Source organism: Podarcis muralis, chromosome 2 (assembly GCF_964188315.1).
Source record: "Podarcis muralis chromosome 2, rPodMur119.hap1.1, whole genome shotgun sequence".
Lineage (NCBI taxonomy): Eukaryota > Metazoa > Chordata > Lepidosauria > Squamata > Lacertidae > Podarcis > Podarcis muralis.
Genome location: NC_135656.1, coordinates 13,799,083 through 13,817,223, shown reverse-complemented (window position 1 = coordinate 13,817,223; position 18,141 = coordinate 13,799,083). Strand labels below are relative to the sequence as shown.

The window sequence follows — 18,141 nt, the reverse complement described above, 5'->3', positions numbered from 1 at the left end:
AGGCCATTTAGGGCTTTAAAGGTCAGCACCAACACTTTGAATTGTGCTCGAAAATGTACTGGGAGCCAGTGTAGGTCTTTCAAGACCAGTGTTATGTGGTCTCCGCGGCTGCTCCCAGTCACCAGTCTAGCTGCCCCATTCTGAAGACAAATGGAAGGACTTTGCACAGTGTATACATTGAATTCACTCCCTCAGGATATACTGATAGTCCCCCAACTTGGATGGGTTAGACAAATTCACAGAGGATAATGCTATCAATGGCTACTAGTCACGATGGTAAATGTGTTGTTGGCATCTGTCCGTCTCAAGAGACAATGGAGATGAGTACAGTACTGTAAAGCTCAACAGTGTGGTTTCATTTTCAGCCTGAGAGCCAATAAAAAGTATCATCTTACTCAAAGTGCAACAAGGATTCATTTAGCTCAGCGCACTCGCTTGGTCACCTGGATTTATGTGCTTTGCTGGCAGTGTATCTGCCATCTATGTGGCACACTGTGACTTGGATGGGGGGGTGTGAGGATTGAACTAGTCCAATGTGAACTATTGGGAGAGTTTGTTTGTCGCCTATTTCAAGAGGCAGCAGACTATATCCTGCCCATCAGGGATCTGCCTAATAATAGGTTGTTACCATTAACATGGTAAACAGTTGCCAATATTCTCATTTTCATTTTGTAGATTGCATGTCGCTAGTTTGACCTCATAAAGCACCACTTTTCCTTTAACTCTACCGCCTCCACACACACCCAAGTCATCTACTGACATCTTTGCCCCTAAATAAAAGGCAAGCATACAGCCGCACTAGCCTTTTCTTAAAGTGGGAAACATGAATGTCTACATGTTACAATAAACCAGGGCTGCTGGCTATCCTGACTTATTTGAATGAACACTGAGTTGCAGCATGTTATCCAAATACTCCTCCTTTACTCCTCTCTGGCACGAGTGGCAGAAACAAACCAGGAAGCCATAATTAAGCTTGGTTTTCCATGACGTTTGAATCTTGTACTGTGGTTTGTTTTTTACCTAACGAGCTGAGGGGGGGGCACCTCATTTTATGGCTGGCTGACAATCCTGGCTTGTTAGGAAAATACAAACCACGATCCCAAGTTCAGATATTGCAAAAAGTCAAGCTTAATTGCGGCTTCCTGGTTTGTTTCTTCCACTTGTGCCAAGGGTGGAATAAAGAGGGAGAAATCCCTCTGCGTTCCCGAGCAACCAGCAGCCCTTGGCTATCAACATGTGTCAACGCACCAAGTCCTCCTCTAATACTTTGTTGTAGAATTGCTCACAGTTAGGAGGAAGTTTGGTTTGGCCCCTTGCAGTAGCAAGATTTTAAAGATTTTCCTAAGGGATGCTCCTTAAATTCAATTGTTATAACACTCTGAAACTTGGGTGTCCAGAACAGAACAAATGCAATCCAAAGGAGATCCTACTAATTGCTTAAACCATCTTATTATCCTACTAGAAATATGGCCCAAATATGTATAATCTGCTTTAATGAGTATTCTTTACCAGTTCATCAACTTGCTGCTCATGTGCTCAAACACCCAAGACTCTAGATTTCTCACATTCCTGAGTCTGGGCTACTACTGATATGTTCTGGAGACAGCCTAAGATGCATTTAATTGTCACACCTCCTGGTTTGCTCCAAACACTAAGAGTTTCACCTTCTCACACAAAATCGGCTTATAATGGGCCTATATTAAATGCACCTCAGCTGAATGAGCTAAGAGGAAATGAAGAGCCAATTACTGTTTCGTGGGCTAGACAAGAACAAGATGAACACCACTGTAACACAGGCTGTTCTCACTCCGAGGCCACAAGACTAATCCAGAACACACTTGGTGCCAAAGAGAACAGCTGATCCCAGTGCCACCCACCGCTCTGTACAGCCAGACTAATACATCTGGTACAGCCGATCCCCAACAAAGTCAACATTTACGGGTGATGTGTGGGCCTTTCAGCCCTGTATACCAATTCGGTGTCTGCACAGTACTTCACAGTCTGTATCTGTCACCGCAACAACCCTGTGTTCACCAACATTCCCATTTTACAAATGGGAAACTGAGGTCCAGAGATGAAAACTAGGCAATAAACCCACCAAGAGTGTAACTAAGTTGGATTCCAAACCCATGTCTGTCAAAGACCAATATCCAGTCACTGCAACACAATGGCAAAACATCAAATAGTTAAAACAAACATTTAAGCTTGCTAAGCTGGGAAACTTTAGTAGATGGGTTGCCAACATTGCACCTGTGGGCACACCAGCACCTGCAGAGGCCATCCCTGGAGCCACAAATTTCAACTACTCTGCCCCTCAACCTGCTGAAATTATTTTATTATTATTTATTAAATTTATATCCTGCCCTTTATACACATCAGGGCAGTTCACAACATAAAATTACAATTAGGTTCGAAATAAACAAGCAGTGGTTTTTAAAGCCTAATTGCTAGCAGAAGGGGAGAGTGATTGAATGTGTGTGACTGCAGTGTGCACACAGGTATAGTTTGTGAGTGTGTGGTATCCACAACAGCTTTGCTGGTTTGCAAATGTGTCCATGGGCCCAAAGATGCTTCCAACCCCTGCTTTAGCACATCTAGTTCTTAAACACAAATTCTAAAAGGGACACATAGTACATGGATCAATTCGTACTTCCCTGCTCTACCCACAATGTGTGTGTGGTGGTGAGGGAAGCTTAGCCAAAAGGAAATTGTAATCTTCATGCAAAGTTGAAAGAAGCAGGTTCAGTATTACAAGGAAAAATTGGTTCTCCAAAACTTACCAGTACATTGATATTCTCCTTCTGGCTCAGCAATGACCGTACTTCCTCTATATCACGATTAAAGATGGCTTGGACCAGAGGAGGCTATAAAGGAGGAGAAAAGAGCAACTGTAAAATAAGCAGGATGAGAAAGGGAAGTTATGTGCTAGCTTATTATTTCATTTTTTTTCCCATCTGGATCTTTGTTATTTTTACATACAGGCAACTCCGTTTGCGCAGAGGTTGCACCCTGGGTTATTACATGCATCGGCAGAGTGTGCATAAGCCCACACCACCCCCTTCTGGGGCCGAAAACGGCGCATGCATCAATGGTCATGCGCCAATTGAACATGTGCAAAATGGCTGTCCCCTGTACTTGTATTCCCTTGTTATATTGTGAACACCTCTGTGAAAAATGAGGCCTTGAAAAGCAGCCTCTGGGAGCTCATAACCAGGACTTCTGAGGGTATTTTGAAGGAGAGGCCTGGAGTGCTGTCTCATGGTATACATAGGACCAAGACATGTGGACGGTGAGGGAACTGCTGCGGTGACTTGCAACACCTGTACCATGTTTGTCTTCCTACCTGAGAATGTGCAACAGTGCAAGCTGGTTGCCTTGCTGGAAGAGAAGGTACAACAACTCGAGGCCTGCCTTTCACACTTTGAGCTACTGGGCAAGATGAAAAATTTCTCGCTAGAGCAGAGTGGCCTGGGAACAGCGACAAAGGTGGGGTGCCCCTAGGGAGGAGGAAGACTGCCCACAGCAGGAGACAAACCCCTGGAGGAACATGGCACACAGAAGCAGGACTGCCAAGAGCCATGCTGTGTCACTAGAGCTGCAAAATCAATGCCATGCCCTCACCCCAGACACAGATTTTTGGGCCAGAGGCTTGCAAGAGTGGTGAAAAATAATTTTTGAAGGTTTCTTCAGCTGTGCTTGAAGCAAGTAATAGGTCCTTTGTGTGAAGAAGACGGAGAATTGCTATTCTGACAGACATAAGGCAGAATTGCCTGGTACCTGTCTTCACCCAAAAGGAAAGCAGTGGCCAACCTGGTGATTACAGAATAAACGATTCAAGAAGGCGGCTGAAGGCCAAGGTACAAAAAGAGATGGTATGGGAACACTTAGCTACTTTGCCTCTGTCTATAATCTGTGAGAGAACAAGTGAGGTCCCTGCAGACTGGAGACAGGTAAATGTTGTCCCCATATTTTTTTTATTATTTATTTATTTATTTGTTTGTTTATTTTTAGGTATCAAATTTGTGTACCATCCTTCACCCGTAGATCTCAGGGTGGTACACAGAGTAAAATACAAGACAAAAACATTAAATACTTGATAAGAACAAAAACAACAAACCAATAAACCTCCCCCCCCAAAAAAAACACATTTAAAAGAGGTATAAGATGTTAATTAGACAAAGGCACCAGTTCAACCACCCTGGGGAGAGCATTCCACAAATGGGGAGCCACAGCAGAAAAGGCCCGTTTTCATGTTGCTGCCTTCTTTCATGCAGGGGGGCACATGAAGATCGGTCTCAAATGATGATCTCAGGGTCCAGGTAGATTCATGTGAGGAAAGGCATTACTAGAGGTACTGTATTGTGGTCCTGAGTCATAGGACAAAGTCAGCACTTTGAATTGGGCCCAGAAACTAATCAGCAGCCTGTGCAGTCAAGCGAGGATCGGTGAGCAATCTGGCCACCAATTTCTGCAGCCAGAGGAATCTCATATATATTTTTTTTATAAAAGTTACAAACTTGGTGGATCAGGGGAATGCTGTGAATGTAGTGTATGTTGATTTCAATAAAACAGAGGTTGGGCGGTCATCTGCTGTGAAAGCTTTAGTTGAGATTCCTACATTGCTGGGGGTTGGACTTGATGACCCTCAGGGGTCCCTTCCAACTCTACAATTCTGAGATTCTCTTATTCTAGAAATAAACAAATATAGCATGCCACAAAAATCTGAACAAGGTATAAAAAGCCATCTCTCTAAATAGGTTGGATTGACAATTCACCTAAACAGCACAACACACCAAACTCATTTTTCAAAGGTATCAAGACGACTTTCCGAACACCAGTGAGAGACCAAAGTTGGGAGTTTCATATGTACAAAGCCACTGATCAAATCTGGGGCCTAATACTGAAATATGCATACTGCAACTAAACTATGGCCCTCCTTAGAGATACAGGCTAAATAATACCTGCTACTACAAATATAGAGATTTCCAAGCACAGGATGCAAAGGGCCAAATTCAGTAAAAGCCTCTATCAGGTTTTTATATCTGACTTCTGTGAATGTATTTCTTCTTGCTTTTTTAATAAAGCAATTGTGTTAAGTCAATTACCCTAGAACAGAAACAATACGTGTTGGCGATTATCTTTAAAGCCTTAAATGGCTATGGTCCAGGATTCCTGAGAGATCACCTCCTCCCATAGCAACCTACCTGCTTCCTAAGATCAGAAGCAGGGTGGAAGCATCTAAGGTGGAACCATAATTAATGGTGATAAGCAATAGGGCTTTCTCAGTGGCTACACCAATATTGTGAAATGCATTAACCTATGGATGCCGCGCCCCCCCCCCCGGCTTTTTTCACCAGCTGGGGAAGACATTCTTTTCCATCTTCCTTCACATTTTATTCTGCGTCTTTATTTTTATTGTATATTTTTCATTGAATGTTTGTTTTATGTTGTATTGCTTTAAATTGTTGTAGAACACTCTGAGTGGTGCACGGACACTAGAAATGTGAGACAGAAATCACTATATAAATAATGAGCCAATTAATCTAAATACCCATAAAGCAAATGCTTAATTTGACAAGTCAGGGCGGATGCACCAGAATTCTCTAGACTACTGACAGTGTAACTACAATTCACGAAGTCAATGAAGGAAAACATTTACCTAAATTCACAGGGTTGGCGCATGCAAATACTTTTGAGCTTGCCTTTTACCGATGATAGGTAATAAAGAGAAAATTATGCTGAATCTTCTGGCTAGCTGTAGTTCCAAAGGCAAGTATCCACATATTTTGGCTCAGTTCAGTAGACAAGTGACTATTCTGGGTTGCCACTGACATTTTCTCCTATCCCAGATTCCTGTGGTATGCACAGCTCTACAGCAGGCAGAATCAGCACAACTCTTGGTGCTTCTGCATGCTCCAAAGCTCAGTGTAAAATGCAAGAACCTCCCCCGCTTCCAACATTTCTGGACTCAAAAGAAAGGAAACAGAGGTCTTACGTCATGCTGAATGTTGGCACTTCTGCCTGTTCCAAGCTTCAATGCAACAACACAGGAGACCTCCCCTGAGTTCTCTGCAATTTGTACTTCCTTCTGGACATTTAAGGCTCCAATCCCAACCACACTTACCCAGGAGTCACCCCACTGAATTCAACAGGACTTACTTCTGAATGCACATGGTTAGGATTGCAACCTAAACCTATAAAACTTACGAAGATGTCCTGGAGTTTGACCTAAAGATATTTCCCAATTGTTTAGGGGAAATAAAGCACACGGATCTAAGAGCACAATGCCTATTCAGCTATACTGTCAGCAGCTATACCTTTCAATACCACCCAGTCCACACACACACACACACACACACACACACACACACACGTCCTGCATATTTCTATGTACACTGGTCAGAATGTAAATTCATTTTGACTGCATAACTCTACCAAGCCTTTCCTTGTGCACACACAATGCTTAACACGCAAGGCTTGTAAGACTCAATTATTTATCATTTATAGCTCTGGTTTGCAAGGAATACACTGAATAGGCATGCAATCAAAGTACACAAGCAAGACGGACCCCTTATCTACTTGGCACAGCTCTAAACAGCAATCCCATGAGAAGAGGGAAAATACAGTAGAGCTGTGCCAAATGCCCCCATGGCCCTCCTACACACAGTGCAGCTTAGTAGAAAGGCAGAGTGGTTGCCAGTCCCTTCTGCTCATCTCATCTTCCAAAAGAAAAACTCCAGCCTCTGCAAATCTTTCCAGATGCAACGTTTTTGTCAGGCTAACCCCAGGTTTACTTCCCTCCACCAGAGAGCCTGGATATAGCAGCAAAAGGAGGAAGGCATAAAGGGGGAGGGATGAATCATCGAGATGGAATGCAGGGGACTCTGTATCCCTCCTTTAGGGAGAAGAACAATTCCTAGATGATCATCATGCCTCCACAATTTAGAGTTGGGCACCTCCTTGAGCAGCTGGAATGACACACCCAATAAGGTGAATGCTTTAGCTTCAAAAATCCAAGTTACATTTGTGTGGTTGAAGTGCTGGATCTGGAAAACCTAATGACACCTATCTATCAACATAATGGGAACATTAATGGGGCTGGAATTTTTTTAGAAATTTCCAAGAACCTGTTTCAGATTTTTAGTGCCAGCCAGAACGGGTCCAGAGGTAAAACCCACTAACAAAAAATTTCTAGCTCAAGCTATCGGAAACGTGGAATTTTGCAGGCCTAAATATAAATGATTTACCTCATAGGATTGGCATGAAGATAAATGAGAATTATTGCCATGCACTTTGCGACTGAATATGCTTTGGAAGCAATTATCATATATGCCAGATTCTGGCAAATGGAGGAGGCAGTGCATCTGTTTGCACATACACGTAAGTCCCTGACAAGTACAATACAAGACAGGCCGGGGGGGGGGGGGGAGGCATTGTCTATCATTCAGGCAAGTGAAGCCCAGAGACAGTAATGGAGAACCGGCTCTGCTCCTTCTTTGCCCAATAGCAACAGATGGATAGCAGGGAAGGCCCTCCACTCATACTACCCAAACTCCTGAAAGGCATTTCACCAATAATAATGATGATGATGATGATGATAATTACTACCACTAGCAGATCGATCAGATGGGAGTTTAGAACTCAAATCACATCTTGACCAAACATTTAAAGCACGCTTACACCACTTTAATAGTCATGGCTCCCCACCCCCTAAACAACACTGGAAACTGGGTTTTTTTAAGGGTGCTGGGAAGTGCAGCTCTGTGACTAACTAAGTACCCTTTATGTACAGTTCCCAGGATTATTTGTGGGGAGCCCTAAGAGTGCTTTAAATATGTGTTTTGGATGTGATCTCAGGCACTGCAGTGAATCTGCATTGGCCAAGTAAACATTGCACCCTTAAGTAAAAAGGCAAAATTCCTCAACGTGGGTGGTATTAAAAGAATAAATGTTTCTGGGATGTCTGGAGAAACAGAAAAATGAGTAAGATAGTTTTGGTTACTATCCCTAAGTTTACTCATGCACATACTAATTATTTTCTACATTAAGTAAGGGAAGCCCCTGTTACAGGAATACTTAATGCAGAACCCTTGGGGTTTCATTATATGCTGTAACAGAATATCGAATGGTCAACTGTCACCAAGTTTACCGTCTTCTAAGAAGCAACGGATGTAAGAGAAATTCAACTTATGTTTCCTGCTATATTCACAGAATGTGGATCAGATGCCAATCTACTGGGAAACATAGGGCAACCCTAATGGAAAGAGATCATTTTATGGAAGAGATAAGCAAGATTAAACCTCATGCAAGTAACAAGAATGGAGAAAATGCACAGGCTATGCAAGAAACCAACACAAAGGCCAAAAGCACAAGAAGGATTTGAGATTTACAAGGTGCAAAAGGGGAGAGGGTGGTAGAAAAGGGGCAAATCACCTTTTGAAAGTGTGTTTATATGCATGTGAACAGAAACGAAGTTCATGAAAAATTTCTTGCCCATCTGTGCCACAACGCAGCTGAGCTGCAAGCCTGACTTTGGCCAGAAGGAATTGTCATTTGCCTTGGACCAGTGGTTCAACTTCCAAGGCTCTGAAATGGAGAGATGTTTAAGAAGTAACAGGAAGCTTGAACCATGGGCAGATACGCTGGTCTGTATAAATGAATAGGGACATTAGAAAAAAATAAAAGAGGAAATAACAGAGGCAATCCAAAGACCTGGCCAAGTGTGATGCAGTGATGCAGACTATGGACAAGAAACAGGCTTGCTAGAAAAATCTGTGTATACCTGGGGAAGGTTCCTGCACCTTTTAGAACTTGCACAGAAAAAGAAGTCCTGCCAGGTGCAAGCTCTTCTTTCGCCCCAATACTATGATATGTGTGTGTGTGAAATTCACCTTTCTGTTGCCACTTCTAAAAATTCACAAAAGGTCCTGTGGCAACAGAGGGAAAATATCGTTTAGGATTGGGGGGGGGGGGTGTTTGAATCTCAGAAAGCAGGAAAGAGAGAGAGGTAGAAGCTAGCACAAAGTGTTAGCAACGGGGAGAGGAGAAACGTGTGTATTGGGGGGGGGGGTGAATTCGCAGGTGCAAATGCGAGTCAAAAAGCTGGTTCCGAGGATTAGATAGATAGCTAACTAGACAGAGAGATGGAGGGGAAAGCGAAGGGATTTTCTAGCAGAGGCAAGGAAGAGAGCCGAGAGCCTGGAAAACAAGCAGCTCCTTCGCCTTAGGCGGGAAAGAAACGAGGCTTCTGCGCGGAGCCCGGGCGCCGACGGCCTTCTCGGGATGTCGGCGGCGGCAGCATCTGGCTCGGGCCCAGCTCCGCCCGCTCGGCTCCTTTTTCTCCTGCCTCCCCTCGTTCTCCAGTCTTGAGGCCGGGGTTCCCTCAGACGAGACCCCAGGGCCGCTCCCGGCGCGCGAGGGTGGGCGGCTCCAGACTAGGCCGCGCATCCCCGAGCTTGCGTAGCCGGCGCGGCCGAGCGCGGGAAGGCGGGAGCCGAGGCCGGGTCTGGTGCCGATGTTTGTTGTGCAGGATTGGTGAGGGAGGGAAGGAGGGCGGCGAAAGCTCCTTCTCTCTCTCACACACACACGCACCCCCCACCCCGGTACCTGGTCCGTGATGCTGAGAATCCCCATCTCCGGGCGGGGCCGCCCCCCGCGCTTCGCTCAGCAGCGCCGCCGCCTCCTCCGAGCTCCCGGCATCGATCGCGCTTCGGCTGCCGCGGCGCCCTCCGGCTGCTGGTGGTGGTGGGGCGGGCGGCGAGAGCAAACTGAGCCCGCCCACCGGAGGGAGGAAGGCAGCGAGAGGAGGAGGAGGATGTAGGCCTGAGCCGAAGCAGCGACCCCTGCCGGGGAGGCCCAGCCGCCGAGGCCCGCCCTGTCCCAGGGGGCGGCGAGGCCGGCAGCCCGCCCAGCGCATCCAGAGCGAGGGCTGAGGGGACACTCATTCCAGGCCTTGTCTCCTGAGGGGAGAAATGGCCCGGGCCTGAGGCGCTCACGCAGCATCCTGGGAGGCGGCTTATTATTTTTACCTCAGGCGCTTCCAACGGCTTTAAATTTATTCTGGTTTCCCTTTCCCGCAAATATTATTTTTGTTGCTTCACTTAATTCGGGGATACAGGACACCTCTGGAGCCTCAGAGTAACACCCAAGCGCGTGGCACTAGCCATGCCATATCCACACTCAGCCATATGGGCTGGTAATAAATAAAGTATTATTATTATTATTATTATTATTATTATTATTATTATTATTACAGTATTATTATTATTCCTGTTCCCAAATGCCTACTGAAACATCCCAGGCACCATCGCTTTTTGTTTTCTTTCCCTACACACAAAAGTACTGCGATTTGGTGTTTCTTTGGGGATCCTCCCTTCTAAATTTCATCGCCCATTATGTTGTGAGACCTAAGGGACTGGGCTGCAAATAAAATTTTTTAAACGTTTTGTGAAGTGCAGTATACAAAATGCGGCACTAGCTGGCGAAAGCGAGCTATGCAAGATTCGATGTATTTTTTCAAAACGTTTTTTTGAATTAAAAAAGCATTTTCACAGCGTTTTTTAAAATATGTGTGCAGATTCCACCCTGCTTGATGCACAGTCAGGAGTGAGCAGGAAAGGCTACGCCGAGGAAGGGTTTCCAATTTGATTTAGCCGTTCTGATCTGAGACTGTGGTGGTGTTCGCTCTGTATTGATTAACGTGAAGAAGGCAGGCGTATGCAAGCCGCTATCGGAGTGATCCCCCAAGGCTCAGAGTTGGCGCTAGGGCCTTCTCAGTAGTGGAGCCCTTCCTTCAAGATGTCAAGGAGATAAATAACTACACAACTTTTAGAAGACACACCAAGGCAGCCCTGTTTTGGGAAGTTTCTAATGCTTGATGTTTTATTATGCTTTTATATATGCTGTAAGCCATTCAGAGTGGCTGGGGAAACCCAGCCAGAGGGGTGGGTTATAAATAATAAAATTATTATTATTAGCAAGCAGACATAGCCAGAGGGTTTGACATGGAAGAAGCCCTAGCTTCAGTTCAAGTGAGCAAGGTGCTCCTAGGTGAGCAAGGGTGCCAACTTGAAAAAAAATATTGGGGGAGCCAGGTAAACCCAACCCTGCATTTGATCACATGATGCATCACATGCACACCAGTTGAATGGCAATGCCCATCAACTTTTTTTCAGGAGGTGACCCCCTCAAATATTTTATTGGAGGGGCCGAAGACCCCTCTGCCCCTAGAAGCAGGTGCGAGTGCTTTAAGGTGGCAGGCCTAAAAATACAGTTGGCTCCCAGTACGTTTCCGAGCACAATTCAAAGTGTTGGTGCTGACCTTTAAAGCCCTAAACGGCCTCGGTCCAGTATACCTGAAGGAGCGTCTCCACCCCCATCGTTCAGCCCGGACACTGAGATCCAGCGCCGAGGGCCTTCTGGCGGTTCCCTCATTGCGAGAAGTAAGGTTACAGGGAACCAGGCAGAGGGCCTTCTCGGTAGTGGCTCCTGCCCTGTGGAACGCCCTCCCAGCAGATGTCAAAGCAATAAACAACTATTTTACTTTTAAAAGTCATCTGAAGGCAGCCCTCTTTAGGGAAGTTTTTAATGTTTGATGCTGTACTGTTTTTAATATTCAGTTGGAAGCCGCCCAGAGTGGCTGGGGAAACCCAGCCAGATGGGCGGGGTATAAATAATAAATTATTATTATTATTATTATTATTACCTCGGGTTACATATGCTTCAGGTTACATACACTTCAGGTTACACACTCACGCTTCAGGTTACACACAGGTTACACAAGCCAGAAATAGTGCTTAAGGTTAAGAACTTTGCTTCAGGATAAGAACAGAAATCGGGCTCTGGCGGCACGGCAGCAGCAGGAGGCCCCATTAGCTAAAGTGGTGCTTCAGGTTAAGAACAGTTTCAGGTTAAGAACGGACCTCCGGAACGAATTAAGTACTTAACTGTTACGGAAAAATCTGGGTGCGAGGCTGCTCTGCCACCCAGCTCATCGGACTAAGTCCGTGGGTCCCTGCGGAAGAAAATGAGCTCAGCCGGACGCAGGAGCAAACTGTAGAAGATCCAAGTTTATTGCGCAACAGGTTCAAGGCGAGATTGAACCCCGAGAATGGGGCGACATAGACTTTTAAAAGTTCCCTCCAAGTCCCAGAATACAGTGCACGAAACGTCATGAATACATTTTGGGAAGGTTGGGTTTCATGGATTACATCATGAATATATTACACACGTCATGAATATGTTTACAGAGAGGTGGGGTTACACTGATTAACATTTAAGACAAGGGAGGGGGGAATGTGCAGAGTGAGGGATATACATAAATAAACATTTCTTGAGTACCGGTGGTGGCAGGACAATGGGACAGTGATATGCATCGTCTGCCACCTGGTATTGCCCGGAGGAAGGGTTAGGCAGGACGATCTGACAGGATTAAGAAGTTCCTGTGTACGTGACTTGTCGTCTTGAAGATTATGGAGGTAGGGGTAGCAACATGGAGTCCAGAGGCAACTGAGTTGAATGTCACCAGGATGGAGAAAATCGGAGTTGTGGTTGATTTTATATCAATTTCTAAAGGTTTCAATGCTTTCCAGACTCACGTTAGGAATAGGGCGAGAGAAAGGCATAGGAAAGATGGGGCTTATTCCGCCCGCGTGAAGACAGGAAAGAGAGCCTTTTATTTACAAGGCAGGGGTACAGTGTGGTGCCCATGCAATGGTGCGGGGGCTGAGGGTTCGAGGCCGGCTGGGCACTGCAGGGGCCATCGCCTCGGACCCCTTCAGGGAGCGGTAGGGAAGGATGGGTACCCCCCCCCCTGTTCCTTCCGTATCAGTCCCCCATTCGGAGATAGATTTGCATTAAAGTTCTGCAAGAACTTGCAAATCTTTTCTCCGCACCCTAAATCTCGGTGAATGTAGGGGTGCCCTGTGAGTGGGAATAGTGGGCAGCAAAAGAGGGAACAACACGGACGAATAAAATTACTTGTGGCACCCTAGCTCTTTCAAACACTTTCAATAGTGGTGTATGCTTTACATTTAGCAGGAAGGTCCACTACTGACTGAAAAAAAATGCAGTTTGCTTTTTAGCCCCACCGTTTTTGTGTTTTCAGGTGCCAAGCTAGCTCTTCTGTGGTCTCACACCGGCATAGTGGTACAGTAACACATCCTGCTGAATCCCCTCAGGGCTTTCATTTAACCATGTCGCCTGGCAACCACCATAGCTGACCAGGCTTGGACACATCATGAGAGATATGTCTTCGCCTTGGTCTTTCTATAGGGTTTTCATTATTGCAGGCTCTGGTCCCACACTCATGGAACGTTGTCCACTTGCTCTTAAAGGACCAAAAGCTAGTTGCAGCCTGGATACACGTGCCCAATTCCGGTAGAGTCCAATTTGAATTTATCTTGCCCCATGGTTCTCAACTTTTCAAAACCAATATGTTAAAACCAAAGCCATTCCTAAGGGGGCATTTGTCCAAATGAGTCAATTTAACTCTATAAGGGACCATTCTTGCTACATCAAGGCATATACAATTTTCTTGTTACCAATAATAATATTACGTATGGTAGTCGTGTCCTCAAATAAATAAATAAAATTTTGACATGATCTACACCCAATTTCATCTGGCATCCTAATCAAAACATCTCAAATAATAATAAGGAGTGTTGCTTCAAATCTATCTGATAAAATATGGTTCCGATAATAATACTTGGTTGTGGTAGATTAATTTCGCAGCTATAGATGAAAACCAAGATTAATAAGTAAATAAATGCAGAACAATTGCTACTTGAAGACAGTACTGAATCTGCAAGAGATGCAGGGAAATCATAGAAAAGATTTGAAATAGTTTTCTGGAACAGAAAGAAATAAATAGTAAAATCTGGGAACTTCATATATAGAAAAACATTGAATGCATAAATAAATGGGTAGGGAAGGTTGGCACTCTTCAGAGTGCCAGGTGGGACAAGGAAATATGATCATCAGTTGACTTGATCTAAGTATAGTCTGCTCTATTGGAAAGCATTGTAATATATGGGAAAGCATTGTAATATATGGGAGTCCTCCATGAAGACTTGGGGTGTAAGCCATATCCTTCTGCTGTTCATAGTTATGTATGTTACATTACACAGAAATTTTTCTTTTGTGGAGATAACACATAATCAGACACACTTCAACATTCCTACATAATAACACATAATACACAAAACCAACTAATTAAATATCATTTGCATATTGACATAATTGTGATCTTTTACGCATGTATCTTTTGAATCCCTGGAGCACCGAGGCTTGAGGTTCAAGTGAAAAAATGTCCTCGCTATTCAACTCTTCCCCGTCAGTCTACATCCTTTGAAAGAGATAGCTGTGGGCACTCTGGCGTCTGTTGTGCAGGTCTTGTGATCGCGAAGAACCGAGTTGAGGGAGGGGTTGTTGCCGCTTTTCATCATTGCACATCTGTATAAGTGATATCCTGTAAGGGGGCAGGGTTTTGGGGACTTAAAACACGGTTAGTCTAGAAAGAGAACTGTAAAAATACAAAGGTAAAAAAAAAGGGAAGAAAAAAAAATTAGATTACCAGTCAGATGAAACCAGACTTGACACAAAGACATCAGACTTAGAAAAGAATTATTATTAAATAATACAAAGATATTATCAAAACCACACGGATTACTACTGGACTGAAAAAATTGGGAAAACAATGGGGGGAAACTTAATTTAAAATTGTGCAAGTACCTTGCACTAGCCAAAATGATAGAATTAATAAGAAATGCTCAGGCAAAAGGTAAACAAATACCATTCCACAAACAATGTTTGGTTGTGCTTCGATTAACTTCATAGACATCATGGAAAAACGGATTAAATAAATGGAAAACAGATTATTTGTAATTTTAAAAGTGTCAAAGCCACAAAGAGATTCAGGCTTGTTTCACGGAATAGAAAGAAAGTCGCTGTGGGAGGAAAAAAGGGGACAAACACTTTGTTATCGGGGTTCACATATCCTGTTAAAAGGAAAAATTATTTCATGTGAGAAGCCTGTCAGGAAATGCTGTTCCTAAAATGCAGACAAACAAAGTCTGTGATTTTAATCCCATTGAGGGGTGGAATTCTTTGATATTTACCTGTGAAAAGAATTTGGCATGTTAAGATTTCAAACTTGGGACACATTAAGGGTGATTTCTCTCAATGGTTCCAAGTTTTACATAAAAAAAAAAAAACCTCCTCCCCCCCCACAGTTCCCCCTCCTTCCTCTCTCTCTCTCTCTCTCATTTCTTTTCCTATCCCTTTTTTTTTTTTTTTTTTTTTTTTTGCTGATCTAGTCTCTGTGCATGTGTGGAGTTCATGTCTCAGCAAACCTTTTATACTATTGAAATGTTGCATCTTTTGGCAAAATTACCATTTGAATAAAGGAAATGAAGGGTAAGGAGTAGATTTAAAAAATAGGGTTAGATTTTAAAGCAAAAAAGAGAAACTCAGCAATTCAAGTATTCACCAAAGCTAGCAATTTCAGCCCAAGCAAAGGACTGCTTCCTTTATGTACAGGAAAGGGCTAATATCCGTCTGGTATTCACCAAAGCTAGCAATTGCAGCCCAAGCAAAGGACTGCTTCCTTTATGTACAGGAAAGGGCTATCATTATTGGTCATTTTATCTGGTCATTCGCGGAACAATCAACCGCTCTCTTATTTATGAGTAAAAATGGCCAGTCAGAATTCATAGGATTTTAAACATTCTCAGTCAGTTCAGCCTTACCATTCGCAGACAAATTTTTCTCCTGCCCTTTATTTACAGGATTGGTCAAGGCTAATTCTACTTGATTATTCATTTGTATGTGCTTAAACTTTGAGTGGACTTTTAAGTCTGATTTTTGTAAATAATAGACAAAACGATAAACACTGTAATCACTTAAATGCCTGATATCACCAGTTCTGCTTCAAACATCATGGCTTCACCTCACACCCTTTAAAAAAAACAAAGAGCAAATCTGGGCTGAATTTCAACTCATCAGCCACAAATTGGGAAAGTTGAAAGGGACCTGGGGTCATCTAGTCCAACCCTAAAATACAGGGTTCATAGCAAGATTTGTACTACCAGAAACACACACATACTTATGTACACAGACACAACTGGGGAAGAGATCACAAGCCATGCGCCTATCACAAACCATGCGCCTATCATGTACTAAGGAAGAGGAAAATAAAAGTACCCAACTAGTTTGAGTGAGAGTTTACTTCCTTAGACTAAAGAGTGAAAGTTCCTAGATAAATTATCTTTAAAGACTGAAGTGAACATTTTTCCTAAGATAGGGAGAGGATCTCTTATAAAGCATAGTTTAAACAGCCATAGATTTGATTTAAAGGAATACAAGAGTGAACAATTTTTCCTGAACTTGCAGAGGAATAGTAAGCCTAATCTATGCCCCCCCCACCTTTGCAGTTTCCTTTAAAGGAAGCTTACTCGGAAGTAAATTTACCTGGCACAGAAGAAGAGGGAAAAAAAACCCTGAAAGAGACAGAATGAAACAGGGGGGCATTTTCTAAGAAAAGAGGCCAGGACGTCTTATAGAGACTGATATCAGGAGCTTTACAATAACTCTTCTGTCCAACCAAATCAAAGTTAAAACTGGACTCACATAATTTTCTTAGAAGGAACACCATACCTTCATAGGCATATGCTTAATGAAGTACATACACTGCATTTTAGCTTGAGAGAGCAGTTGGCTCAACTAGGCTTTTGCAGCAGAAACATTTGGTTATCAGCACCTTCCAAAATAAGACTGTAGACTCACAATCTCAAAAGTTGGGGCAAAGCAAGAGGTGGGGTAAACATTTGCACACTTCATTCTCATCTTGTCTTATTTAGGACTGCTAAGATCCAGCATGGCTTCCTTAGATTTAACTTTTGAAGCAAGCTTGCAGTTTAAACTATGCACACTTAAGAAAGGCAGTCTGCCAGAGACAGAAGGAACAGACAACACACATAACAGACAACATGTAAACATACATATTCTCATATATGTATTAACAGACAGCACACATAACAGACAACATGTAAACATATATATTCTCATCCTTTAGTTGGTTATTGCAAGGAGTTGGGCCACTACCTTTGGCTTCATTAAGTGAAATTAGTAGGAAGGTCCCACATGGTTTTATGAGCCTCCTTGCCTCTTCAAACACACCACCAGTTAATCAAACTGGTAGGGCTCACAACGCTTGGTTGACGGGGTACCCCTTTATGTTTCACGCGTGTCTAGACAGAAAGAGGGAAAGAGAAGGGGTCGGTGAGGATTGGTAGGTCTAGGAGATTGGTATACTTAACATGAGGATTTATAGGAAAAGAGGGGTCATCAGTCGCTTGGCAACTTTCTGAGAGAGTTTTTAAAGAGCTCTAGCTATCCGGTATTTCATATTTCCTTCCGATTTCCTTAATCAATAACCTGGGGTCCCTTTCCACTCTGCCGATCCCGCCCAATTCCTCATGGGCTATCCCTCCTGGCAACCTCCTTATCTATCGTCACAATCTCAGGAAAAGGGGCCCTACTGGACGCCCGCGCCGTGCAGTGCCAGATCGGGTGATCCCTGGATAGAACTTCGAACTGAAAATCCCCCTTGCTTTTGGAAGCGGGCTCACGCACGATACACGTGTTACGTGGCTCCGACCAGTGCGGCTGGGATTGGGATAGAAAGCAAGACCACTTCCTGCCCCCTAGGAAGGACGCTCGGGAAGATCGGAAAAAGAGCTCCAACCCCTTGCTTTCAACTGGGATGCCCGTTGCGGAGAGTCGGCTATCTTTCAAGTCGGGTCTCTCCGTCTTACTTTCGGGCTCCCAATTGGTGCGGCTGGCTGGAGGGTGTTAGAGAAAGAGATAGAGCTCAGAACCCCCCCTTTCGGGTTGAGCAGCGGTCCACGGTCTCTCTCACCACTTGGACCAAGAGACAGGCGAGAAGGAGCGATAGAGAGGAGGGCAGAGAATTCAGTTGCCAGGAGACTTCCACCCCCTTCCCACCAGTGCACTGGATTTTTTCCTTTTCCTTATACTCACGCGTCTTCTATGATGATCCCGGGATCGATGAATAAGCCGGCTGGATCCCTCTTTTGCTCCCCGGCTGAACTCCTAGGGCTTTCGATTACCGCCCGGGAGATG

General features: G+C 44.1%; 1 protein-coding gene across 2 annotated transcripts in view; it reads right to left on the bottom strand.

Annotated features, from left to right (window-relative positions):
• The window catches only part of ANKRD52 (ankyrin repeat domain 52), a 61,943-nt gene extending 52,165 nt beyond the window's left edge, over positions 1–9,778 (bottom strand). For both annotated transcript variants that reach the window (XM_028710057.2, XM_028710069.2), the window contains exons 1-2: positions 9,607–9,778; positions 2,781–2,864 (exon numbers count right to left, since the gene is read on the bottom strand). In XM_028710057.2, the coding sequence (XP_028565890.2) occupies positions 2,781–2,864; positions 9,607–9,633 (111 nt within the window). In that variant the 5' untranslated portion in view covers positions 9,634–9,778. The remainder of the gene's footprint in view (positions 1–2,780; positions 2,865–9,606) is intronic.
• Positions 9,779–18,141: the final 8,363 nt, after the last annotated feature.